We start from the raw sequence: 24029 nt of genomic DNA on the forward strand, positions 1-24029 counted from the left end.
AGTTCCTGTCGAAAGGTATAACTATTATTTTAGCCAATTTCACCTTCAGTCCTGAATGTGGCCCAAAACTACAAAGTGATTATAATATATATTTTGTAATTTTGTTTATTGTGCTAAAACGAAATGTACGTATGTCCGAGCTAATGGTACTAAATGATTACACGAAATATTAGCATATATTAAATGATACTAAATATTATGGAAATAGTATTTCTTATATATATATATATATATATATTTGATGGATATGCTGCAATATTTTATTGAAGTTAGCAAAATAAAAATGCATACTTAACCATGCTAATGTTGACAATTATACGAGTTTTAATACATAAAACTTTGGTGTGAATTTAAATATATAAATAAAAAAATATATATTAGTTTTATTATTTAGAACACAATATATTAGATATGTTGTGATATAAAAAAAATCTGTGATATGCATAGTTGTATATATACAATTTTTTAACGTACCAAAAATATAGGTTTTTACTAAATGTTTATGGAAATATTAGATCACTTTATGTGTGAATATTTCTTATATATATGATTCATTCTATTAATGGGTTATTATTTTGACATCCACGCCAAATCTCTAGCATAAATCAGATAAATTTTATATTTATGTTACAAATATATGAAAGCATCAACTTATGTGTGAGACTTGACTAAACTAATTCACTAATTGTGGAAATATTTAGAATTTTCCTAGATTAAGTATACATCTTTACATACTAATATTAAAAGTTTTCGACATATTAATATTAAAAATATTTGTCTCTTTACATTCACGTTATTTACTTTATAACTATAATTCTATACTTTGCAACCTATTTATTATATTTTGTATAAAACATATGTTATTTGGGATTGTAAAATTTATTTAAACATTTAATGTGGATGTGTCTAAAGATAACTGTGATACACAAATTAAATGTGTGATTACCCTTAATTTAAGGATCTAGACTTTTCAATCAACAAATCATCGTAAATGGGATAATAGAACTAATTAGTCAATTTCCACAATTTGTCATATTTAAGTGGTCAAATATATTATTAATAATGTTTCCTATTTTTTGTTCCCTTACATATAATATTTTTCCAAAACTTAAAATGGAAACGAACAATCAAAAGTTTTTATGACTGAATTCGGGTGATTAAGTATTTTGACATATATTATTTAAGTTTATACGTTATATATTATTTTAGTTTTAGATTTTGAAAAATTAAGTATATCTGAATTTTAAATTTCTTAAAATTTAAATAAGTTATCAAAACTCAAAACGAACCCGCAAATATCTGAACCGGACAGAATCAAATCTACAAAAATTCGAACTGAATATAACCAAATTGAACCAAATGATACACGAATGCATATCCTTAATCAAATATTATTGATAATAAAATGTATATGATTAATATTTAATTACATCATAGTTAAAAACTCACCCCGCGCAAGGCGCGGGTTATCAGCTAGTTTAAATTATATAAGGAATAAGGAATGGACCAATTTTTTTTTAAATCTAATGAATAGGTCCAATAACCTTGCATAAGTCGACTTTTCAAGACTGCTTCCCTTTTAATAATATAGATTATAAATTTAGCCAAATGCAGTAACTCTAAAATCTAATATCTTTACTTTCCACAAAAAGCGATCCTTTGAAATTTATAATTCACACATATAACCAAAACAATAGAATGAAAAATAAAAAGATATCACTGGAATAACTAACGGATATAACCAATTTTTTCTAAAATTAAGACAAAACAACATAATCTCAGAATTATATTTATTATTAGTTTTTTAACTGACACAGACTTTTTGATTAAAATGCTTCATAAATTATATGTATATATATATATATATATAATAATAATAATAATTTTCACTATAATTGTCTTAACGGACCAACCCCTAGTTATATATTTTTTCAAAGACAAGATTAATATTAAAAAAAAAAAATCGAAATATAAATTTTGAGTTTTCCAATTTTGTTTTCTGGGGGCGTCCAAGCTGTAGTTGACATGTGTATAAATATCTACCTTCTCTCTCCTAAAGCCCTAAAACCGGAAAAATATCGTAAAGCGGCAGCTTAGGGTTATTTGCCCCTCTTCTTCACCATGGACAAGGACGCTAGCGTGAGATCAGGGTTCGAGAGTGAGGCTGCTGGAAAGGAAATTGTCGAGGATAACAGATCCAAGCCCCAGTAATTAATTCTTTTTATTTATTTGTTGTTTAGAGAAACTCTTTTTTTTTTGTTTATGTGTTTAATTGTTAATTGTTGGTATCTCAGAGCTTTTATTTCTGTGGAGGGATACGACACTCGTCTGCCTGAGGACAATATCAAGACTCAATTGATTAATCACTTCAATTCATGTGGCGAAGTCGTTAATGTTATTGTCCGCGAAGACCCAGATAGCCCTAATCTCGACAGGTTTTGTGTCTCTCTGGATATATTTGTGTTGTGAATTTCTTGCAGCCTAAGCTAAAAAAAACAGTGTTTGTTTGTTTGTTTGTTTTAACAGATGTGCTTTGGTTATTCTTCTCGGAGAAGGCGCAGAAGAGAAGGCCTTGCAACTTAATGGAACTGACATTGGTGGATGGAAGGCTCTTGTTACAGTTGAACCAGAGGAGCAGGAGGAAGAAGACGAGGAGACACAACGTTATAGATCCTCTCTGGCTGAAAAAGTATTGAATGACCGCAAATTGTAAGTTGATTGCCTTTTTTAGTTTGTTTTTTGTTTTGGTCTATTATCAATAAATTATGTTGTATAGCTTTTGTTGATAACATATATGCAAAATTACTGCAGTTGGTATGGCGTTACCGTTAGTGGATATGACACTTCCCTTCCTGCACATGAAGTCAAGACATCTTTGATAGAGCACTTCTCATCCTGTGGAATGATCACCCATGTTTACGTCTCTACTCTCGATAAGATGACTAATATTTATTTTCACGAAAAAGAAGGAGAAGCTAGGGCGCTGGTTCTTTGTGGAACTGAAGTGGGAGAAGGATTCAAAATAACTGTTGAGCCCGTAGCTACAATCTTTACTAACCTTCCCCCTCCCTCCGGTGACATTTGTTTCGGCTACTGTATCCCAGGTACATTGAAAAATTTGTTTCTACCTGTTTCTTTGATTTCTAAGGTAAAGAAAACTTCTCATGAATTCTTGTGTTTCTTTGTGTATGTATAGCTCATATGATTGAGTTTGCCGGCGAGATCCACGACAAGGTCGCTACTTTTAAGAAGCATAGGAGGTCTATCTAGAAATCTCTCTCCCTCTCTCTCAAGAAGCTCTATATTTGGTGTGCTTAATAAGTAACAAATCGTGTTTCATATTGTTTGATGGTGTTTCTACGCAATATTCGATGATACAATAAGACTATTATGATAATTTCATATTGATTTTTTTAGATAATAGAAACTGGTTATTCATACTTACAAAATATGTTTCATTAACAAATATAAAAATATATATATATATATATATATATATATAAATTTGGTAGCAATAAAATATTAATTTTATTTGATCAATTGTCGTTGATAGTGGAACATTCCAACCACATAAACAACTCATGCTACTTGCAATGAGCTCACAAATGCTAAGATAACTTTAATAACACACTTTAACCTTAAAATCTAATTAGGAAGGTTTTGGACATTTGTCTTAGTACTAATTTTTAGGATAAAGGGTGTGGTATCTTTTTAGTTTATTGGTGTAATTAATTGTCATTTATGTTCTTACATAAAAAGTTGAGTTTTGAGATATAGATAAAATATGTTTTATTAATGATTCTACTCCTTCCGTTTCATTTTACTTGTCATTCTAGGGTTATGCACACATATTAATAAAACATATGATTTTGTATATTTTCAAAATAAAAACATTACCTATACACCTGATCATATTTCAACCAATAGAAAAATGAATTCGAAAATCTTGTTAATAAATTTTGCATTGAAATTTTAAACGATACTTATTTTGAAACGAAAATTTTGTTCCAGAACGACAATTAAATCGAAACGGAGGGAATATAAGTTAATGGAGAATAAAATTACTGTAAATCTTTGATGTGGTGCATATTTAAATGATCTATTCTAATAAAGTTGGGACCCGTTGATAATAGTTGTATCCAACTACTATTTTTCCATGTAACCTATTTAAAAAATAAAAATAAATCAAATTGTTACTTCTTCTTTCTTATGTTACTTTTTATTTCTTTCCTTTTTTAACCAATTTCTTTTTTTTTCCTATATCTTAGGAACCACTAACTCTCTTTAATTCATTTTAAAGTTGTTTTGTTTGATTAACCAATGCAGATTCTGTTATTATATTTTTATTCTTAGTGTAGAGATCAGGAGGGTGATTCATCATAACAATTCTTACTCAGTCAAAAACGCAGAATGTTGGAAAAAATGTTGTTTGTTGTTGATTACAAACTGAATTTTTAGAAATTATATTTCTTAAAAATATATCTGTCCTTTTGAATCGCGGTTACCCGTTAATCAACAAAATATTTAAAAAGTAAAAAAGTAAATATCTTTTTAAAAATACAGGAATTTGAAATTAATAATTTAAAATTTAAATCATGTATAATTTTTATTATAAATATATTTTTATAATAATTAAATTAAATAATGATTTTAAAAATATATATAATTCGCAGATAACCACAAAATTAAGCGGAGCGAGTGCGGGTACCAAATTATTTGTTTGCAGGTTGTGCGGATCATATTTTTTAACCAAAACAAACTGAAACCCCGCGGGTTAGCGGGTCAACGGGAGAGTTCGACCCGCAATCCAACCTAAACCGTGCGCATACCGGATTAATTTTTAAATCGCTATTATTTAATAAAATATATTTTGATTAAAATTTATACGCAAATATGATTACAAAAAAAATACAAATATAATCAGAAAGAAAAAATAAATATCAAAAAAATAAATTCCAAATAAAAAATATACCCGCCCTTTTAAAAACGGGTCAAAATCTAGTTTTATTCTATTAAAATAAGAAATACCAACTATTAAAAAATATTATGCCAACTATGTATTTCATTTATTTAAGATTTAGTTTATCGAATTAAATTAATATTAAACATAAATATTATTGTAAAACCTTAAATATAAAAAATTAAAATATTTAGAAAAAAAATAAAAGAAAAATATATACATCCAAGGGCTGCGGGTCACAATTAATTGAAATGTAAAACTTTGTAAAACCGATTTTTAAGATAAGAAAATTCATATATTTTCTCAAAGAAAAGAGATTCATCTATTCTCATACACCAACCAACCATCACGGAACATACCCGGATTTGGATCCAACTCGTAAATCAATTCTCTCTTTTATTATTATTATTATTATTATCTAACCACTATTCCTTCTCCTCCCCGCCGGCGAAGTTTACTTTGTTGAACCAACACTCATGGCCACGGACGCTCCAATTCCCGGCGGATCTAGCGAGATTCTCCCCACAACAACTCCCATCATCCCCGAAACTCCGTCGGAAATCTCCGCATCTTCGAACTCCCTTCAACCGCCTCCTCCTTCCTCTTGCATCCACATACCTAGCTACTCTCGTAAGTCCCTCAAAAACCCCCTCTGATTCCACTATTCTCCACTTTGTTCCTAACGAAAATTTTAAACGAGATTAGGTTGGTTTTCGTGGACCGAGATCAACGAGTGCGAAACCCGATCCCTACCGGAGTTCTTCGATTCGAGATCCTCCTCCTCGAAGAAGAACCCTAGGTTTTACCTCTACTTGAGGAACTCGATCATCAAGCAGTACAGAGACGAGCATCCTAACAGGATCAGCTTCACCGACGTTAGGAGGACTCTCGTCGGCGACGTTGTCTCTATTCGCCGCGTGTTCGATTTCCTCGACGCTTGGGGGCTTATCAACTACTCTGGCTCCGCCTCCTCTGCTAAGCCTCTCAAGTGGGATGACAAGGAGGCCGTTGCTTCTTCTGAGACTACCTCGACGGTTAAGGAATCCGCCAAGAGGATCTGTAACGGCTGCAAGTCGGTGTGCAGCGTTGCTTGTTTCGCCTCTGAAAAGGTTTTGTATCCTTCTTATTCCTGGCATTATGTAGTTGATGATGATGGTGATGATGGTGATTAAGATGGTGGCATTTTGAAACTAAGTAGTTGATGTTGATGTTGATGTTGATGTTGATGTTGATGTTGATGTTGATGATGATGCTGATGCTGATGATGATGATGATGATGATGATGATGGCATTTTGAAATTAAGTAGTTGATGTTGATGTTGATGGCATTTGAAACTAAGTAGTTAATTTTGATGATGTTGATGATGATGATGATGATGGCATTTTGAAATTAAGTAGTTGATGTTGATGATGATGATGATGGCATTACGAGACTAAGTACGTTTTTGCTTTGCAGTATGAGTTGACATTGTGTGCTAGGTGCTATGTTCGTGGAAACTATCGTGTTGGTATTAACTCCTCGGAGTTTAAGAGAGTTGAGCTTAGCGAGGAGTCGAAGACGGGGTGGTCTGAGAAGGAGACTCTACTGCTCCTTGAAGCGGTTATGCACTATGGAGACGATTGGAAGAAGGTTGCGACGCATGTTACTGGTAGAACCGAGAAGGATTGTGTTGCTCAGTTTGTCAAGCTTCCGTTTGGGGAACAGTTTGCGAAAGACTCTGACTCTGAGGATGCTTTGGAGACTTTTGATCAGATCAAGGGCTCTGCTGATCCTGAGACTGAAGGAAAAGTTAAAGATGGTTCGTCTTCTCCCGATAATAAGCGGATGAAATTGACGCCTCTTGCAGATGCAAGCAACCCTATTATGGCTCAGGTTTAGTATTCACTAAAACTTTTACTATTTGAGTTATCTCAGTCCAGTTTCTGCTCTTTTATGTTCCATGACTCGTCTGTCTCGTTTTAAGACCATATAGCTAGGATGCCTTGGACTCAAAGGGAATGTAGAAACTAGTTATGGTATTAGATAATTTTGTACCTGTTACTTGTTTCGATTGCTATGCTTCATTGGCTGTCTCTGTTTGAGATTTTTTCCTGTCATGTCTTCTCCAGGCTGCTTTTCTTTCAGCTTTGGCTGGCACAAAAGTTGCAGAAGCAGCAGCTCGAGCTGCAGTGACAGCTCTATCTGATGTAGACCACGAGGCTGACAAAAACACTGGTGGAGACCCAAATCGACAAGGTACCAAGGAAGATGGCTAACATACTGTAGTCTGTTTCTGTCTCATGCCAACACCCATTAGTTACACTTTGTTTTCTGGTATGCAGAGATCAATGGTAACGACTCAGAGAGAGCTGTTGCTGAAGCTAAATCTCTGGTTGAGAAGGAAGAGAAAGAAGTAGATGGAGCCATCAGAGAGATTGTAGAAGTAGAGGTCAGTAACCAATAATCTCTTCAACTTCCCATTAAACATTTTTTGTATGATTATGCCTAAGCTTGATTAATATTTTTGGGGGTTAACAGATGATGAAGATTAGAGATAGGATTGTACATTTCGAGAAATTGGATTTGGAAATGGAGAGAAGCCGGAAACAGTTGGAGGAGATGAAGAACCTGCTGTTTACTGATCAATTAAACATCTACTTCCACACAAGAAGATCTAGGAAAGCTGAAGATAGAGCAGAGTGTTAGAAGTTAGAACGCACTTTTGAGTTTCAAACTTTGATCTCTTCCTGTGTTTGTAGTTTACTTATTAGCATTCCTTGTAGCAAAATGAAACTGAACCAAAACTGAGCTGCACTGGAATATTATTTAATGTGATGGTTTTATTTGTCATAAGAACTAAGAAGTATGACGAACAGTTTAATGGATGGGTGTCAGGGTGTGGTAGGCGTTGGGCATATGAGTATCAGATATGTCATACAAAATGAACAGAAGCATAAATAAGTTGCATTTATATCATACAAAATGCATCTTATGTAAATCAAAAATTCGAAACCGAGATAACATAAAGAATTTGAATAAGAAAATACATCAAATTTTGTCCATCTTCAGTAAGAGCACTAATTTATATAATTTGAAGAAAATTATATAGGAATAAAAATTATATAGGAATAAAAATTAGATAATTAAAATTTACTTAATACTACTCACTCTGTTTCTTAATAAGTGTCATTTTAGAGTTAGACACACGGATTAAGAAATCATTAAATTTTACATATTTTCCATACAAAAACATCATTACCCATACATCTCAACCAATAGAAAAATAAAATACATAATAAAATTAAATTAATAAATTTTGCATTGAAAACTTAAAACGACACTTATTTTGCAACGAAAAAAATCCCTACAACGACACTTAATATGAAACGGAGAAAGTATATTTTAGGAGACAATTTACTAAAACAGTATGTGGTTAAAATAATTACTAAAATAGTAATTGCTTAAATATTTTCTTACTCTTTATTTTAATTCCCAAAAAGAAAGAAAGGAAATAGCTAAATATTTTTTCTTGGTAAAATAGTTAACATAATACTAGAGACCAAAATATTAAGAATTGGCGAAAATCCCTATTTAATCCTTAAAAGAAAACTCATTATATATATTCCTGCTTGGAAAGCAAAATATAAAAACCCTAATAATTGTATTGTAGGCAGGAGAAGGGATTTTTGCTTTGCTCCCTCAATTTTCGCAGCTATCGTAAGTTTTCTCTCTTTCAATTTTCTAATGTTAACCGATTTTCCGAAGGAAAAAAAGAAAATAATTAATCCTCAGTTAATATTTTAAAGCTTTTATTTTTTTAAAAAATCTTAACTCTCTAATTCGGAAATTCCAAAGATTTTTTTTGTTCTTTGAGAGAGATCTAAAAAAATCTTTCGGAATGCAGAATTGTTAAAAAAAAAGTTGGAATCTTTCTCCTTCTCTAGAGTGTAGTTTGATTAGGGTTTAGTGTTAAAAGTTTCCAACTTTCACTTCTTCTAGGAGATCGAACAGTGTGAGCTTCAATGGAAAGAAACTAGGGTTTTGTCTGAATCTTCTTATTCTTTTTGTGAAGGAAAAAAAACATGTCAGGATCTGAGACAGGACTAACGGCGGTGAACAGAGAACCACCAATGCCATTCCCACTCGCTCTCCACCACCAACACAATCAACCTCATCCTCCTCCTCCGCAGCAGCACTCTCAGAACATGCAGCTGTCCTTCACCGGCGCCGACAGAACCGCCGTCTACAAGCCCATGAGCTCTGAGTCTTCACCACAGCAGCAGCAGCAGCACTACCAACACGACAGCGGCTTGAACATGAACATCCCCGTGACCACCGAGCAGCGCGTGAAGAAGAGGAGAGGCAGACCGAGGAGATACGGACCGGAGAGCAGCGGCGGCGGAGGAGAAGCGTCGCTTGGTTTTGCTCCCGGACCTCCTTCATTCGCCGTCAGCCAACCTACTGGCGGAGAAGGTGGTTCCGGCGGAGGAGGGGGAGGAGCGTCGCCTACTGTTAAGAGGATGAGAGGACGACCTTCTGGGTCTAGCAATAGGCAAAAGCTTCAAGCTTTAGGTAATAAATTTATATAATACATTTTTTTCTTTTTAATTGGAATCTTCCTTCTTGTTCCTTTGCTCTCACGTGATTGAATTGGAAAGTTCTGGTGGGTTTGGATCTTCTCTGTCGGCTGCTTATCTATATATTAGAATATAGTATAGTATAATGGTGTGTGAATATGGTAAACAATGGACCTTAGAGAATCTCCTTTTCAAATTACTTTTATGCCCCTCAAAGTATCTTGTTCAACCATCTTTCTATGGCTTGGAGCTTCTTACTTCATCGTTCTTAGTTTTACACAGTGTAACTTGAGCTTTGAATGTTGTTGTTGTTGTTGTTACAGGGTCGACAGGAGTAGGATTCACGCCTCACATTCTTACAGTGAGCACTGGAGAGGTCTCTCTCTATCTTATCTTCTTGACTTTTCCTTATTTACGGCTGAGATGTCTTGTCTTAAACTCTGAACTCATTAAGGTCCTTAGATCATGTGAATGTCTAGACTTTGTTTAAGGTCAAACATTATTGGGTAACAAGAGAGTGTTGAGCTTGATCAGGGTTCTGTAGCGTTGAGAAAGATGATGTTGCGTGTGTGTGTGTGTGGATGTGTTTGCAGAGGGTTAAGAGCTGACGTTTGTTTTAATGATTTTGGGACAGGATGTATCATCAAAGATAATGGCGTTTTCTCAGAACGGACCACGAGCTGTGTGTGTCTTGTCTGCAAATGGAGCTATCTCCAACGTGACTCTTCGCCAGCCCGCCACATCCGGTGGAACCGTCACATATGAGGTAATCAAGATTAGGCCTTTGCAAAGTTTCTTTCCAGCTTCTTTGTCTCTGACCTCTTGCTTAAAAATCAGGGGAGATTTGAGATTCTGTCTTTATCCGGGTCGTTCCTTCTGCTGGAGAACAATGGTCACAGAAGCAGGACGGGAGGTCTAAGTGTGTCCTTATCAGCTCCGGATGGTAATGTCTTAGGTGGTTGTGTAGCTGGTCTTCTTATAGCAGCTTCACCTGTTCAGGTAACATCTGCCTTCTTCTAAATACGAATCTTTTAAGTATATCGGTAAGGACTATGTTAGGATAACATTTGTGTCTCTCTCTCTCAAATGACAGATTGTTGTTGGGAGTTTCATACCAGACGGGCAAAAAGAACAGGTGGGACAAATGGAACAACTATCGAGTCCTGCATTACCCCGTGTGGCCCCAAGTCATGTACTGATGACTCCGAGTAGCCCCCAGCAGGCTCGTGGAGCAATGAGTGAGTCAGCTTGTGGACGACATGGAAGCCCTCTTCACCAGAGCACAGGAGGTTCTTACAACAACAACAACAACAACAACCTTTCAATGCCCTGGAAGTAGTCTAATGATACTATAACTAGAATGATGATGATGATGATTCTTATCTTTAGTCTAGGCTTTCTTTTTAGCGGTCTGTCCAGACAAAACTTAATCTGTCTTGTGTGTTTGTGTTGATTTTGATTTGCAGAACCTTGAGTTAGAAATTGGAATATTCTGATTAATGTAGATCTTTTTATAGTAAAGATTCTCCATCTTGAAAACATTTTGACATTCATATGTCAGTTCCTATGTTCACTCTCTGTTAAAGTTCTTCGATTTCAACTTTGAACCAGAAGAAAAAAAAAAACAAACAAACCGGTTTGCATAATGTATGCGTTGGTAAAAAAAAAAATCTAATAAAAAAAAGCAAAGGGATTAGAGACTAATCCAAATCCATTAATAATTAATTATTTAATCATTCATTTTGTTCTCTAACTGCTTGTTACTACTTCTCCGAGAGACATTCTTTGACCGACAGATTCTGCCAAATAAAAGAAACATTAAAAAAAAAAATCTTTGAAATTTCTCCCTCACGGGTCGAATTTAATACGTGCTCCAAAACTCGGGTCATCCCCCAAAACGTTAAATGACGTTACTGTAGCCTGCTGATTTCAGGGGAAGAAAGAAAACAACCTCCACAATCACTCATTTTCAAAATTCGGATTTAGTTTTTTCCCTGTTTCGACTGATCTCTCAGAGTTTTCTGGGAGATAAAAACATTTAGGGTTCTTTTTCCTTTCTACTTCACTGCAGTAATGGCGAGAAGACACGGATGGCAACTCCCAGCCCATACATTTCAGGTTATAAATCTTGCTTACTTCACTTAGTATTTTATAAAAGAGATCTGTTTTGACTTTGGTTTGAACGATTGTGAAAGTAACTCCCCTGTCGTAATCTTTGTAAAGTTTGTTCCTTTGTCTAATTCCGGTGAAAATGACATCAAATGTTTTGTTTTCTCTTTTTGGTCAAAATCAAATGTTTTGTTGGTTTCTGAGAGTTAAAAACTTTCTTGTGACTATAAGAGCTGTACACGTTTAGAGTGTATGTTTTATACTATTATTATATATATATATACTTGTTGTGCATTTTTTTCAAGATCAATTGTATTGAATTTCGATTCTGTTGATGTGCAGGTTGTCGCTATAACTGTATTCTTCTTGCTCACTATAGCCTACTATGCCTTCTTTGCTCCGTTTCTAGGGAAAATACTCTATGAGTATATCGCCGTTGGTGTCTACTCATTCTTGGTAACAACTTATTTTATACTAAGCTTTGTTAGTATAGCTCTCTCAACTCTCATCTTTTTTTTTTGTTTGACTAATGATGATGTTACAGGCGTTTTTGGTTTTTGTTCTGTACATCCGATGCACTGGTATAGACCCTGCAGATCCTGGTATCTTTGTAGACGCTGTTAACACTCCAGCTCATAAGTCACAGACCAGTAACTATGTCCCTGGTTAGTTGCTTAATCGATTATGATGCTGTGTGATATTTTTTTTGTTATAGTGATGTTTCTGTTTGCAGAGAATGGTGTGCCGTATACTAGACACGGCTCAGGTTGCTGTAATGCTGTAGGAAGATTCATTTGTGGTTGTTTAGTATCACAAGATTGCCGTAGAGATACCACCCATCAAGAGCAGTCAGGGGAACAAGAAGAAGCTCTGTTCTGCTCCTTATGCAATGCTGAGGTATATTGCTTCTGGTAAAAAAACCTTTTTATTGTGTATTCTACACTCACACATCACATTATTTTTGTCTTAAGGTACGTAAATTTAGCAAGCACTGTAGAAGTTGTGGCAAGTGTGTCGATGGGTTTGATCATCATTGCCGGGTAATATGCAATTTTGAAAACTTTGTTTTATCATCTAACTTAGCATTTTCAACTAATATGTCTAGTACTATGTTTTGACTTAGTGGCTGAATAACTGTGTGGGGAAGAAGAACTACATCAGCTTTGTGTGTCTTATGGCCGCTAGCTTTTTCTGGGTATGTATGTTTTCACCTCAAGATTGATTGTGATAGCCGTGTTATATCTAACCAATCCATATCATATGACTTTGCAAACATGACAACAGCTTTTAGTTGAATTTGGAGTTGGTGTTGCTGTTTTTGTTCGATGTTTTGTGGAGCAAAAGGCCATGGAACATCTTATAACCGAGAAGCTTGGACTTGGCTTCTCTCGTCCTCCTTTTGCTGCTATTGTGGTAATTTATTTCGTATTGGTTCTGTTCTATCTTCTATCTTCTATCTTCTATCAATGCTTAGTTTTGTGTTTCTCATTGTGCAGATTGTTTGTACAGCTCTCTCGTTTGTGGCTATAATACCACTCGGGGAACTTTTCTTCTTCCACATAATCTTGATCCGAAAGGTTTTTTGTTTTGCCAAATCTTTAAACAACAACACACATACAAGAAACATGATTGAATATGTCATTTTCTATAGGGAATCACAACATATGAATACGTTGTTGCGGTAAGAGCGCAAAGCGAGCCACCTGGACCGTCTATAGACGGGGGAGACGAGTATAGCCAGCCACCTTCACCAACAAGCTCAGCTGTAACAGCCGCTAGTGGAAGAAGCTCTCTCGGATTGAGCATTCAGTACCGTGGCGCTTCCTTGTGCACACCTCCAAACATATTCATGGATCAAAATGTAATTAAAAAAAAAAAAAAAAGACAAGAAGCCACTTCCCTTCAGTTTGTTTAATAATCTCTCTCTTTTTGTTTGTCAGGACGATGTTATCCAGCATCTGGAGCAGCCTGGAACTGTACGATCCAACATAGATCCAGACAAGAAGCCAACTCAGCGTCAACAAGTGAGGATCAACCCATGGAAGCTAGCGAAACTGGACTCCAACGAAGCATCTAAAGCAGCTGCTAAAGCGCGTGCATCCTCATCGGTTCTCCTTCCATTGTCTTCCAGACAAAACCCTCACAGAACAACCATCAGCAACGCGAGCGGGAGAAGCAGCCCTACTCCAGCTTCTTTGACGAGAGACCACTTCAACCCGATGTACATGTCATCGTCAGCCAACGAGTCACCGTTAAACGAGGAAGAAAGAAGGAGCGTTGTTATTGCTGCTGCAGGTAGAAGAAACAACATGGCTACTACAAGCGATGAGAGTTCGGTAGTTTGGGATCCAGAAGCTGGCAGGTTTGTATCTTCTTCTTCTCTTCAGACTCCTGGAACAGAACTGGCTGCTTTTGGAGGTGGTGGTGGTGGTTCTCTTGCTGCTGCTAACGAACGTCTCGGCAGCGTGACTTCTTCCGGGAGTGATGGTAGCAGAAGGGTCAGAGGTAACGCTTTAACTGGTCACTTCCAACAGGTTAGATCACAGAGAGGAGAGCAGCTTCCAGTGTTTATGCCTTCTGATTCTCAACTGCAGAGACATGTATCTTCTAGGTTCCAGTAGAATCATTTGTAGTCTGTAGGTGACAAACTTTTTTTTTTTAATTGAAGTTTTTTTATTTTTCTCAAAAGTCTAAACGTTGTTAAGAGACATAAGTAAGTTCAGCTATAACAAAGCTTAACATATCTTTGATTCATTAGATTCAATATGTACTTTGGTGTTATTATATACGTTTAAAGATGCAAGAACATCAAAGTCGTTGTAGTATAGTGGTAAGTATTCCCGCCTGTCACGCGGGTGACCCGGGTTCGATCCCCGGCAACGGCGTTCTTTATTTTCCCCCTTCTTAGTGCTTTTTTTAATTTGAATATTTAATTTATTTATCAATAATTTGAAATTCCCCGTAAATGCGCCAAGTCGTTCATCTCCCCCTACATTTCAGATACTGAAAAACCATTAGAGAACATAGGAATCAGCCCCATAAACAAACGTCAAAAGCAAATTTCCCAAAATATAAATAAATAAAACAATTCTCCATCACCACGACGGAGAAATATCCCCTCCGTGACTGCATGTTCCCCACCGTCTATTCGCCCTATAAAACTGTTATTTTTATAATCGCAAAACACATAAGAAGAGAGAAATGGCAGGGGGAGGAGGAGGAGGAGGCGACGGAGAAGGACCGAGAGAGCTGGATCAGACCCCAACATGGGCCGTCTCCACCGTTTGTGGCGTTATCATCTTGATCTCTATCATCTTGGAGCTCATGCTTCACAAAATCGGAACGGTACGTAAATCTCTAAAACGATCACCAGCAAATCTACATTTTTTTTTGCATATAACAACACCATCTCACATACATTGGATCGTCGTTTCTCAGATGTTCGAGAGGAAAAAGAAGAAAGCCTTGTTCGAAGCTCTTCTAAAGATCAAAACCGGTACCGTGATTCTCAAGGAAAATAAGAAAGCCCTAAAACTGATATGAAATTGATTTTTTTTTTTTATACTTTCTTTATTTTTGGGGGCAGAGCTAATGGTTTTGGGATTCATTTCGCTGCTACTAACATTCGGACAAAACTACATCGCAAGCTTGTGCGTGGCGTCGAAATACGGTAACGCTATGTCCTTCTGTGGTCCGTACGATGGTCCATCAGGTGAAGCTAAGAAGGTAAAGGACACCGATCACATGCAGAGGCATCTTCTCTCCCTTCAACGCCGTGTTTTGGCTGGAGGTGCTCCTGCTGAGTGCAAGAAGGTCATACCCATCTCTCCCTCATGACTCTTTTGCCTTATTATTACAAAAAGATTCTCTATGTTGATGTTGTTGTTGTTTTCAGGGTTATGTGCCGCTTATATCACTCAACGCGTTGCACCAAGTGCATATCTTTATCTTCTTCTTGGCTGTGTTTCATGTCATTTATAGTGCTATTACCATGATGCTTGGAAGAGCAAAGGTATATACGTGTATATATAAATTACAATGTTTGATCAAGGTGGTGGTGACATAACTCATGGCTTTTGTACATGCAGATTCGTGGATGGAAAGTATGGGAGGAAGAGGTCGTTAATGATCATGAAATGATGGATGGTTAGATTATTATGATTTCAGATTTGGTCGATATCATATATTAGGAAACATATTAACAATTTGTTTTTATTTATTTTTGGGTTAAATTATTAACAATTTTTTTTTGATTCATGTAATCTATAGATCCTTCAAGATTTAGGCTCACACACGAGACATCTTTTGTTCGGGAGCATGTTAATACTTGGGCTAGGAACAGATTCTCCTTCTACGTTGTATGATTTTTTTTTGAGCTTCGTTTTATTCCCCTTTCTTGTGTCTAAAGCAAGAGAAAGGTCTCTTATTACTTTATGTTCTTCTTGCAGATGTGTTTCTTCCGTCAGATGCTGAGATCTGTAAGAAAATCTGACTACTTGACTATGCGTCATGGGTTCATTAGTGTAAGTTTCTTTCTAAATCACGCAACCAATCTAATTGAAATTCTTCTTTTGAGACTAATTTTGTTTCCAAAAATCATTTTGTCACTTAGGTCCATTTGGCACCCGGGATGAAGTTTAATTTCCAAAAATACATCAAAAGGTCATTAGAAGATGACTTCAAAGTAGTCGTGGGTATCAGGTAACTCCGAACATTGCTTTCTTCTTCTTACACTAATATTCATGTTTCTGATGCAATTTTACAATCTCTCCAGTCCCGCGCTATGGGCTTTTGTAATGATCTTTTTACTCGTTGATGTTCATGGTTAGTCTCTTTTTACATATATATATATTCGTGTTATAATATTCTTCAACATATGTACTAGAGCTTATAATCTCATTGTTTTGGTATAACCTTTTAGGGTGGTATGTTACTGCTGTGATTACCATGATTCCTCCAGTTGTAAGTGACTCAAAAGATACCTTGTTGCTTTTGCTTCTATTAAAAGAACAATATAGAGAAAGTTTATGAGCTTACTGACAAATTGTGTATGGTTTGAAAAGTTGACATTAGCGATAGGAACCAAGCTTCAGGCCATTATATCAGACATGGCTTTGGAGATTCAAGAGAGACATGCAGTGATACAAGGGATGCCACTAGTCAATGTCTCTGACCGACATTTCTGGTTCGCTCGTCCCGCTTTAGTCCTCCATATCATCCATTTCATTCTCTTCCAGGTACTTTTAACGGCTTATAAAAGTGGACCGATTGATAAGGTACTGTGTCTATGTTCTAATGAGCTTAACTTGATTGCTCAGAATGCTTTTGAGATCACCTACTTCTTCTGGATATGGGTAAATATATTAATATATACACACAACTCTCTTCTTCCTATGATGATCTTTGTTTAGTTCTCTTATTCTTCTTCGGTTGTTGCAGTATGAGTTCGGATTAAGGTCATGTTTTCATCACCATTTCATCCTCATAATCATACGTGTGTGCCTAGGGTGAGTCCTTTTTGGTTTACTTGACATAGAAGAAACACGGTTTTTCGAAACAACCATACTTAAAAGTATTTTTAATGCAGTGTGGGAGTACAGTTTCTTTGTAGTTACATCACACTCCCTCTCTACGCTCTCGTAACTCAGGCATGTCAAAGTTTTATTTAATACATCACTCTGTCTCTTTGAGAGTTTGGTTTAAGCTTTTACTTAATAAGGAGATATATGTTTCTTTCAGATGGGATCAACGATGAAGCGATCAGTGTTTGATGATCAAACATCAAAGGCATTAAAGATGTGGCATAGGAATGCAAAGAAAAAGAATGAAACGTCAGGTCCAGTGCCTACACCCCGACCTAGAACCGGCGGCGACATTGAGTCTGCTCCGGCTAACATCACCGCCAGTGTTGATAATAAGGAAGGAGATCAGGGTCGTGGACCTGATGACCTATTAAGCGCTCCCTAGAACCAGTTCGGTTCTAGACACTATACTTTTCCACTTAACCGGCTGACTCAATAACTATTACACAATTTATATTATTATTATTATAGGTTTTTAAGCATTTATTTTATGTAATTATTTGTTGTATAACAATAGTTCGATTTTGTACAGCCTACCAATGGACATAATATAAATCTGACCTATATATCCTACAAGCTCGGGTTTAGCATGATTGATTACATTTAGCAACCTACCTTAGTGGTAAAATTGGTGTAGTAACATGTTTAAGCGATAACATATGTGATAGATAACCTATTTGCGGATTTTTTTTTGTCATAACCAATTTGAGTAATGATTATCTCTTTCTTTTTTCCTATTTGATCTTCAGATACGATTTAGAAATCTAAAACTTGCAACCTTAAAATGCAGAAACATGCAGAAACACACGAAAGACTTTCACAGAAGCAGAACAAATGCTATAAATATACAAAACCAGTGTTACTGGTGCTACCAATAACTAAAATAAGTAAACTTCAATCGATTGCAATACGAACAGAAAGAAACATTTATGTCTAAGGCTATAGAGAATCAAATCCACACAATATTGTGAATTCGAAACATGACAACTATTGAATTATACAATATCTTTTATGTTTTACTCCAAATTGAAAGCTTTCCTCATCTTAGTGACTCTCATTATTTTCTCGAAAAAGAAACGATACGACTCAATATCTTTTACTTCTGGCTCATATTACACAGACCACAAAACCTCCAGAAATCTCAGCAAACATCCCAGAGATGTAACTCAGCTAATTCACGCATTTCTCCACACGACAGTACACATACCAAATGAAGATTCTAGTTCCTTTAGTGTGTGATACGTGTAAGGTCTTCTGTTAGCTAAACCATAACGTGACCTCTTTGCCTATGACCCGGTCTGCGATCTGACATTCCACGAACATTGTGTGCATGTCGTTATATGTTAAACTGATTTACGTAATTAGTTTTGAGCATATGCGAGAAATTTCAAACTGATGTCTTTCCAATCCAAGTCTTTTTTTTTGTATTTTTCTGTTAAACTATTCAAACCAAAGCTATACGCTAGAAAAATCAACTAACGTGGATTTCATTCCATTATTTGAATGGCAGTTAGCCACTCTTAGCCATATATTTTTTCCAAGCTAGAATACAAAGACTTCAACTTAGCTCTAACTTCTTGTAAGTCAAGTCGTGTGGGTGACATAGCTCCAGTTGAAACCTACATATCACTATTTAAACCACCAGCCTTCTCTCTCACTTTTCTTATACCAAAATAAATTTTCTTCAAAAGTTTCATAAAAACCATGTCTGAATCACTTGTGCGTTTTCTTTTTCTCTCGCTAATCTTTCTCTGTTATATCTCCCCTTCAAGCTCCTTTGATTTACACTTAGATTATAGTGGTTATGTTGCTTGTCGTCCCCATAAGGCTCAAGCTCTCACCGAGTTTATGAACGAGTTTGATAGCAGCCAGTGCAACCTCAGTGATCCCTTTAATGGAGTCTGGTGCGATAACTCGACCGGTGCGGTCACAATGATACGACTCACGGCTTGTCTCAGTGGAACTTTAAATCCCAACAGTAGCTTATTCAGGTTACACCATCTTCGTTACCTTGACGTCAATCGAAACAACTTCAGCTCTTCTTCACTTCCTCCTGAATTTGGCAGTCTCGACAGGTTAGAGGTCTTATCTCTTAACAGGAATGGATTTGTAGGCCAAGTTCCTTCCTCATTTAGTAGCCTAAGCCATCTTTCTGTTTTAGATCTTACCGGAAACGAGCTCACTGGTAGTTTCCCACTTGTAGGAAATTTAACAAAGCTCTCATATTTAAGCCTTTGTAATAATCGTTTCTATGGAACTCTGAATCCCAACAGTACTAAACTGTTTGAGTTGCACCACCTCCGTTATCTTTATCTAGGTTACAACAACTTCAGTTCATCAATCCCTTCTGAGTTTGGAAATCTCAACAAACTTGAGATCTTGTCTCTCAAGTCCAATGATTTTTCCGGGCAAGTTCCTCCCACAATTAGTAACCTAAGCTCGTTAAAGGAGTTGTCCCTTCAAGACAACAGGCTCACTGGTAGTTTTCCACTTGTACGAAATCTAACCATGCTATCTGTTCTAAATCTTGAAGATAACCACTTCTCTGGAACCATTCCATCTTCTCTCACCACTATTCCATTCTTGTCAGAACTCGGTTTAAGTGGAAACGATTTCATCGGTTCTATTGAATTTCCTAACACCTCCAGGCTCGAGTACTTGTACCTTGGGGATAACCATTTTGAAAGAAAAATAATAGAGCCTATCTCAAAGCTCACCAACCTCAAGGATCTTAAACTTTCTTTCTTAAACACAAGCTACCCAATTGACTTAAACCTCTTCTCCTCTCTCAAATCTTTGGTGTACCTCGATCTTTCCGGTAATAGAATATCTCCAGGCAGTTTAGGTTCAAAGTTAGACATATCAGAAAACTTGGAGGATTTGAGATTATCAGGCTGTGGCATCAGTGAGTTCCCAAATATCTTCAAGATCCTTCTGAAATTGGAATATATAAAAATTTCAGGAAACAGTATCAAAGGGAAAGTCCCTGAGTGGTTATGGAAGCTTCCTCGTCTGAACACATTGTATCTTTCAAATAATTCGTTTAGTGGTTTCGAAGGTCCAGCGGATGTTTTGGTAAATTCATCGGTGAAGTATTTATTGATGGGGGAAAACCGTTTTGAAGGAGCAATTCCTGCTCTACCACTCTCTATCAACATTTTTTCTGCCTCAGACAACAGATTCACGGGGAGCATACCCCTTTCAATCTGCAATTGTAGATCTCTTACGGATTTGACGCTATCTTACAACAACCTCACGGGTCCAATTCCTCAATGCTTGAGCAACTTGACGTTTGTGCATCTTCGGGCGAACAGCTTGGAAGGAAGTATCCCTGACGCCTTTTATAAGAGTGCTTCTCTGCAGACACTCGACCTTGGACACAATCGATTAACTGGGAAGCTTCCAAGATCTCTTCTGAACTGCTCATCTCTAGAGTTTCTAGTTGTTGAACACAACAGAATCAAAGACAAGTTTCCTTTCTGGCTCAAGGATTTGCCGAATTTGAAAGTCCTTATCCTCAGTTCAAACAAGTTCTATGGTTCTATATCTCCTCCTGATCAAGGTCCTCTCGAGTTTCCAGAGCTACGTATATTTGAGATATCTGATAATGAGTTTACTGGAAGCTTACCACCAAGGTATTTTGTCAATTGGAAAGCATCATCACTTACGTTGAATGAAGATGGTCTATATATGATACACAGAACAACTTCTGATGGGAATTCGTACTTTGCTGTCGTAGAGACTATAGATTTGCGATACAAAGGTCTATCCATGGAGCAACAGAATGTCGTTAATTCCTATGCCGCCATTGATTTTTCAGGGAATAGAATTGAAGGACACATTCCTGAATCCATTGGTCTTTTGAAAGCATTGATTGCACTCAACTTCTCAAACAACGCCTTCACAGGCCGTATTCCTCTGTCTTTCTCCAATCTGAGCAATCTCGAGTCACTAGACCTATCAAGAAACCAACTCTCAGGGACAATTCCAGGTGGACTTGGAAGCCTCTCATTTTTGGCGTACATAAATGTGTCTCACAACCAGCTCAAGGGTGAGATACCACAAGGAACACAGATTACTGGGCAAGCTAAATCTTCATTTGAAGGGAATGCAGGGCTTTGTGGTCTTCCTCTCCAGGACACTTGCTTTGGGATTAATGCACCACCAACACAACCACCAACGCAAGAAGAAGAAAAGGAAGAAGAAGAACAAGTGCTGAACTGGAAAGGCGTGGTTATTGGGTATGGATCTGGAGTGTTGCTTGGATTGGCAATCGCACAACTCATTTCTTCATACAAACCGGACTGGCTCGTCAAGATAATTGGTCCAAACAAGCACAGACACCGTTAGTACTGTTTCAGTTTTGAGTGTAATGGTTGAATGCTCATCTCCTTATGTTTTTCTCTATCATTATCTGATGTTTTGTTCTGTTTCATTTTATTTTATTTTGTTAAAGGGATTTGTTTTGTTTCATGTTTTAAAGTAAATGATGTGTTTTGTAGTAATTTTCACACTGGAGTTCCTCGTCATCCTAGAAATTTTATCATTTTTTGGTTTTGCATTTGATCTTTGAAGGTTCATTTATGGCTTGTTGACGTTACAACGAAGCAAATTTCCTTTGGTTTTAAGTAGGGCTGGGCAAAAAATCCGAACCCGAAAAACCGAACCGAACCCGATCCGAAAAAGTAGCACCGAACCCGAACCGAAATTGATTAAATATCCGAACGGGTTCAAAATTTCGGTATTTAAAGAACCGAAACCGAACCCGATCCGAACCGAAATATTTTGGGTACCCGAATGTATCCGAAATAAATTTATATACTTAAATATATACATTATTTTTATATATAATGTATATTAAAAATATTAAAAATATATAAGATACCTTTAAGTTTTCCAAAATACTCGGAAAATATATGCAAATAGTCAAAAATAAATGTTTAAAATAGCTAAAGTATACTGAAAACACCAAAATAGTTAAATATCTATTGATTCTTTATCTAAATATTCAAAGAAAACTAATTTATATGTTAAAATTAAGGTATTTTGACATATATGTTATGAAAATTTATATGTAATATATTATCTTTCTTATAGATTTTGAAAATTTAAAGTATATAATGAATTTTGAAGATTTAAAAACATTTTAAATGGGTTATCCGAACCCGAACCGAACCCGCAAAGATCCGAACCGAACCCGAACCAAATTTAGAAATATCCGAATGGGGCTGAAATCTTTGACCCCGAAAATCCGAAACCCGAATGAACTGAACCGAAACCCGAATGGGTACCCGAACGCCCAGCCCTAGTTTTAAGCCATGTATAATTAAATATCAATATATATATATATATATATATATATATATATGATTTTGAGCTATGTATAAATATCTATACTAATAAAGTTGAGTTTTTTATTTCTTTGGGGAAAAATGTCATCTGGCATTTTTCTTTTAATAATTAAAATCTTTTTTCAATTTTGTTTAATGTGTTTTGGTGTTAATTGTGATTAGGTATTAGTTTATTTTTGTTATTGACAATTTATTACAATGATGTTTTAATTTTGGATTGGAATTTTAATTTATTATGAATTTTATGTCTTGTTTTTTAGATTTCATAACTCTTATGTTATATATATTTTTAAGTACTTTTAACTATTTCTTAATATTTGTATGTCAAATAAAAATACAAAATGAAAACTAAAGTTAAGTATTTTTAAGAAAATTTAAACATAAAATAGATACATATCTAAACTATTACTTTATGTTTGAAAATATTTAAAATATTAACTTTAGTTTTTATATATTTATTTTCATAGCAAATATATTATTATAGAATAAAACTAATTCATTTATTAAAATACGGTTCACCCACGGTTGATCCAGTGATCCAGAGATCCGGTAAATCGTCCGGTTCAATGTCCGGATCGGGTGTCAAAACACTGGTTTATAGGGTTTCTTTGTATTTGATATTGCTGATGGAGTATGGAGCCTCTGCGATTCTCCTTCTTTAACACAATCGACGTAACCGTCATATAATCTAGAAATTTCACTTATCCCACTCTAATAATGTAGTAATTGATAGCAATTCAAGTCCAAAAGACTAACATTTGATCTATTGGTATTGTGACACATAAATTCTATGGTATCTTCCCATGTTACACTGTGCAAGGAAACCAATAACTTCCGTGATACATGTTATCCGTGTTTACATTTTAAAAACCGTGAACATGATTAATATACTCTTAAAACTTAACTAAAAAAAGTAACAAAAAAAAGAATCATTACTTCAATTATGAGAGAAATTTAAAACGTTGTCTGGTTGCTAAAGTTATTTAAAATTGATGTAATTATATAAACCACACACCACTCTCACCATTAATCCTTTGCACTACACTAACCATTTATTGTCAAAACCATTACTAAATGCAACAAGTCAGCAAATCCGAATGTCACAGATAGTTAGAAATTGTCTTTCTCATCTATACTAATAAAGTTGAGTTTTTTATTTCCTTGGGGAAAAATGCCATGTGGCATTCTTCTTTTAATAATTAAAATCATTTCTCACTTTTATTTAATGTGTTTTGGTGTTAATTGTGATTAGGTGTTAGTTTATTTTTGTTATTGACAATTTATTACAATGATGTTTTAATTTTGGATTGGAATTTTAATTTATTATGAATTTTATGTCTTGGTTTTTTTAGATTTCATAACTCTTATGTTATATATATTTTTAAGTACTTTTAACTATTTCTTAATATTTGTATGTCAAATAAAAATACAAAATGGAAACTAAAGTTAAGTATTTTTAAGAAAATTTAA

The 24029-nt window shown here is 35.5% G+C and overlaps 6 protein-coding genes and 1 non-coding gene across 7 annotated transcripts; all 7 read left to right on the top strand.

Annotated features, from left to right (window-relative positions):
• Positions 1-2051: 2051 nt before the first annotated feature.
• On the top strand, positions 2052-3440 carry LOC108852475 (nucleolin 1-like). Its single transcript, XM_057006886.1, has 5 exons — positions 2052-2207; positions 2295-2435; positions 2527-2709; positions 2812-3104; positions 3197-3440. The coding sequence occupies exons 1-5, from the start codon at positions 2122-2124 to the stop codon at positions 3268-3270; spliced, it is 777 nt and encodes a 258-aa protein (XP_056862866.1). The 5' UTR covers positions 2052-2121; the 3' UTR covers positions 3271-3440.
• Positions 3441-5331: 1891 nt separating this feature from the next.
• LOC108848421 (SWI/SNF complex subunit SWI3B) lies at positions 5332-7825 on the top strand. The gene is made up of 6 exons (XM_018621783.2): positions 5332-5590; positions 5666-6069; positions 6417-6833; positions 7070-7196; positions 7283-7389; positions 7479-7825. The coding sequence occupies exons 1-6, from the start codon at positions 5437-5439 to the stop codon at positions 7644-7646; spliced, it is 1377 nt and encodes a 458-aa protein (XP_018477285.1). The 5' UTR covers positions 5332-5436; the 3' UTR covers positions 7647-7825.
• A 705-nt stretch (positions 7826-8530) lies between these two features.
• LOC108849077 (AT-hook motif nuclear-localized protein 10) lies at positions 8531-11058 on the top strand. Its single transcript, XM_018622580.2, has 6 exons — positions 8531-8657; positions 9013-9512; positions 9841-9893; positions 10152-10283; positions 10355-10516; positions 10611-11058. The coding sequence occupies exons 2-6, from the start codon at positions 9023-9025 to the stop codon at positions 10854-10856; spliced, it is 1083 nt and encodes a 360-aa protein (XP_018478082.1). The 5' UTR covers positions 8531-8657; positions 9013-9022; the 3' UTR covers positions 10857-11058.
• Positions 11059-11317: 259 nt separating this feature from the next.
• On the top strand, positions 11318-14306 carry LOC108849819 (protein S-acyltransferase 21). The gene is made up of 10 exons (XM_018623423.2): positions 11318-11635; positions 11969-12082; positions 12171-12291; positions 12360-12523; positions 12598-12666; positions 12750-12821; positions 12911-13039; positions 13123-13203; positions 13278-13487; positions 13567-14306. Exons 1-10 carry the CDS (start codon positions 11591-11593, stop codon positions 14245-14247), a joined length of 1686 nt encoding a protein of 561 aa, XP_018478925.1. The 5' UTR covers positions 11318-11590; the 3' UTR covers positions 14248-14306.
• Positions 14307-14439: 133 nt separating this feature from the next.
• Positions 14440-14511, top strand: TRNAD-GUC (transfer RNA aspartic acid (anticodon GUC)). The gene has a single exon. It is a non-coding gene; the product is annotated as a tRNA-Asp (tRNA).
• A 194-nt stretch (positions 14512-14705) lies between these two features.
• On the top strand, positions 14706-17742 carry LOC108852738 (MLO-like protein 5). Its single transcript, XM_018626227.2, has 15 exons — positions 14706-14971; positions 15065-15122; positions 15213-15439; positions 15522-15638; positions 15715-15772; positions 15896-15984; positions 16075-16149; positions 16239-16327; positions 16401-16450; positions 16548-16588; positions 16690-16863; positions 16945-16980; positions 17066-17133; positions 17214-17274; positions 17366-17742. The coding sequence occupies exons 1-15, from the start codon at positions 14828-14830 to the stop codon at positions 17591-17593; spliced, it is 1515 nt and encodes a 504-aa protein (XP_018481729.1). The 5' UTR covers positions 14706-14827; the 3' UTR covers positions 17594-17742.
• A 1125-nt stretch (positions 17743-18867) lies between these two features.
• Positions 18868-21713, top strand: LOC108849667 (receptor like protein 24). Its single transcript, XM_018623257.2, has one exon. It carries the CDS (start codon positions 18913-18915, stop codon positions 21556-21558), a length of 2646 nt encoding a protein of 881 aa, XP_018478759.1. The 5' UTR covers positions 18868-18912; the 3' UTR covers positions 21559-21713.
• Positions 21714-24029: the final 2316 nt, after the last annotated feature.

Source organism: Raphanus sativus, chromosome 4 (genome assembly GCF_000801105.2).
Source record: "Raphanus sativus cultivar WK10039 chromosome 4, ASM80110v3, whole genome shotgun sequence".
Taxonomy (NCBI): domain Eukaryota; kingdom Viridiplantae; phylum Streptophyta; class Magnoliopsida; order Brassicales; family Brassicaceae; genus Raphanus; species Raphanus sativus.

Coding starts and splice junctions, on each gene's coding strand:
- LOC108852475 (XM_057006886.1), top strand. CDS start 2,122: ATGGACAAGGACGCTAGCGTGAGATCAGGGTTCGAGAGTGAGGCTGCT. Junction 2,436..2,526: donor GATAGCCCTAATCTCGACAG/GTTTTGTGTCTC, acceptor TTGTTTTAACAG/ATGTGCTTTGGTTATTCTTC. Junction 3,105..3,196: donor TTTCGGCTACTGTATCCCAG/GTACATTGAAAA, acceptor GTGTATGTATAG/CTCATATGATTGAGTTTGCC.
- LOC108848421 (XM_018621783.2), top strand. CDS start 5,437: ATGGCCACGGACGCTCCAATTCCCGGCGGATCTAGCGAGATTCTCCCC. Junction 6,070..6,416: donor CTTGTTTCGCCTCTGAAAAG/GTTTTGTATCCT, acceptor TTTGCTTTGCAG/TATGAGTTGACATTGTGTGC. Junction 7,197..7,282: donor TGGAGACCCAAATCGACAAG/GTACCAAGGAAG, acceptor TCTGGTATGCAG/AGATCAATGGTAACGACTCA.
- LOC108849077 (XM_018622580.2), top strand. CDS start 9,023: ATGTCAGGATCTGAGACAGGACTAACGGCGGTGAACAGAGAACCACCA. Junction 10,284..10,354: donor GTGGAACCGTCACATATGAG/GTAATCAAGATT, acceptor CTTAAAAATCAG/GGGAGATTTGAGATTCTGTC. Junction 10,517..10,610: donor TAGCAGCTTCACCTGTTCAG/GTAACATCTGCC, acceptor CTCAAATGACAG/ATTGTTGTTGGGAGTTTCAT.
- LOC108849819 (XM_018623423.2), top strand. CDS start 11,591: ATGGCGAGAAGACACGGATGGCAACTCCCAGCCCATACATTTCAG. Junction 12,083..12,170: donor TTGGTGTCTACTCATTCTTG/GTAACAACTTAT, acceptor ATGATGTTACAG/GCGTTTTTGGTTTTTGTTCT. Junction 13,204..13,277: donor ACATAATCTTGATCCGAAAG/GTTTTTTGTTTT, acceptor CATTTTCTATAG/GGAATCACAACATATGAATA.
- LOC108852738 (XM_018626227.2), top strand. CDS start 14,828: ATGGCAGGGGGAGGAGGAGGAGGAGGCGACGGAGAAGGACCGAGAGAG. Junction 16,589..16,689: donor TTACCATGATTCCTCCAGTT/GTAAGTGACTCA, acceptor TGGTTTGAAAAG/TTGACATTAGCGATAGGAAC. Junction 17,275..17,365: donor TCTACGCTCTCGTAACTCAG/GCATGTCAAAGT, acceptor TGTTTCTTTCAG/ATGGGATCAACGATGAAGCG.
- LOC108849667 (XM_018623257.2), top strand. CDS start 18,913: ATGTCTGAATCACTTGTGCGTTTTCTTTTTCTCTCGCTAATCTTTCTC.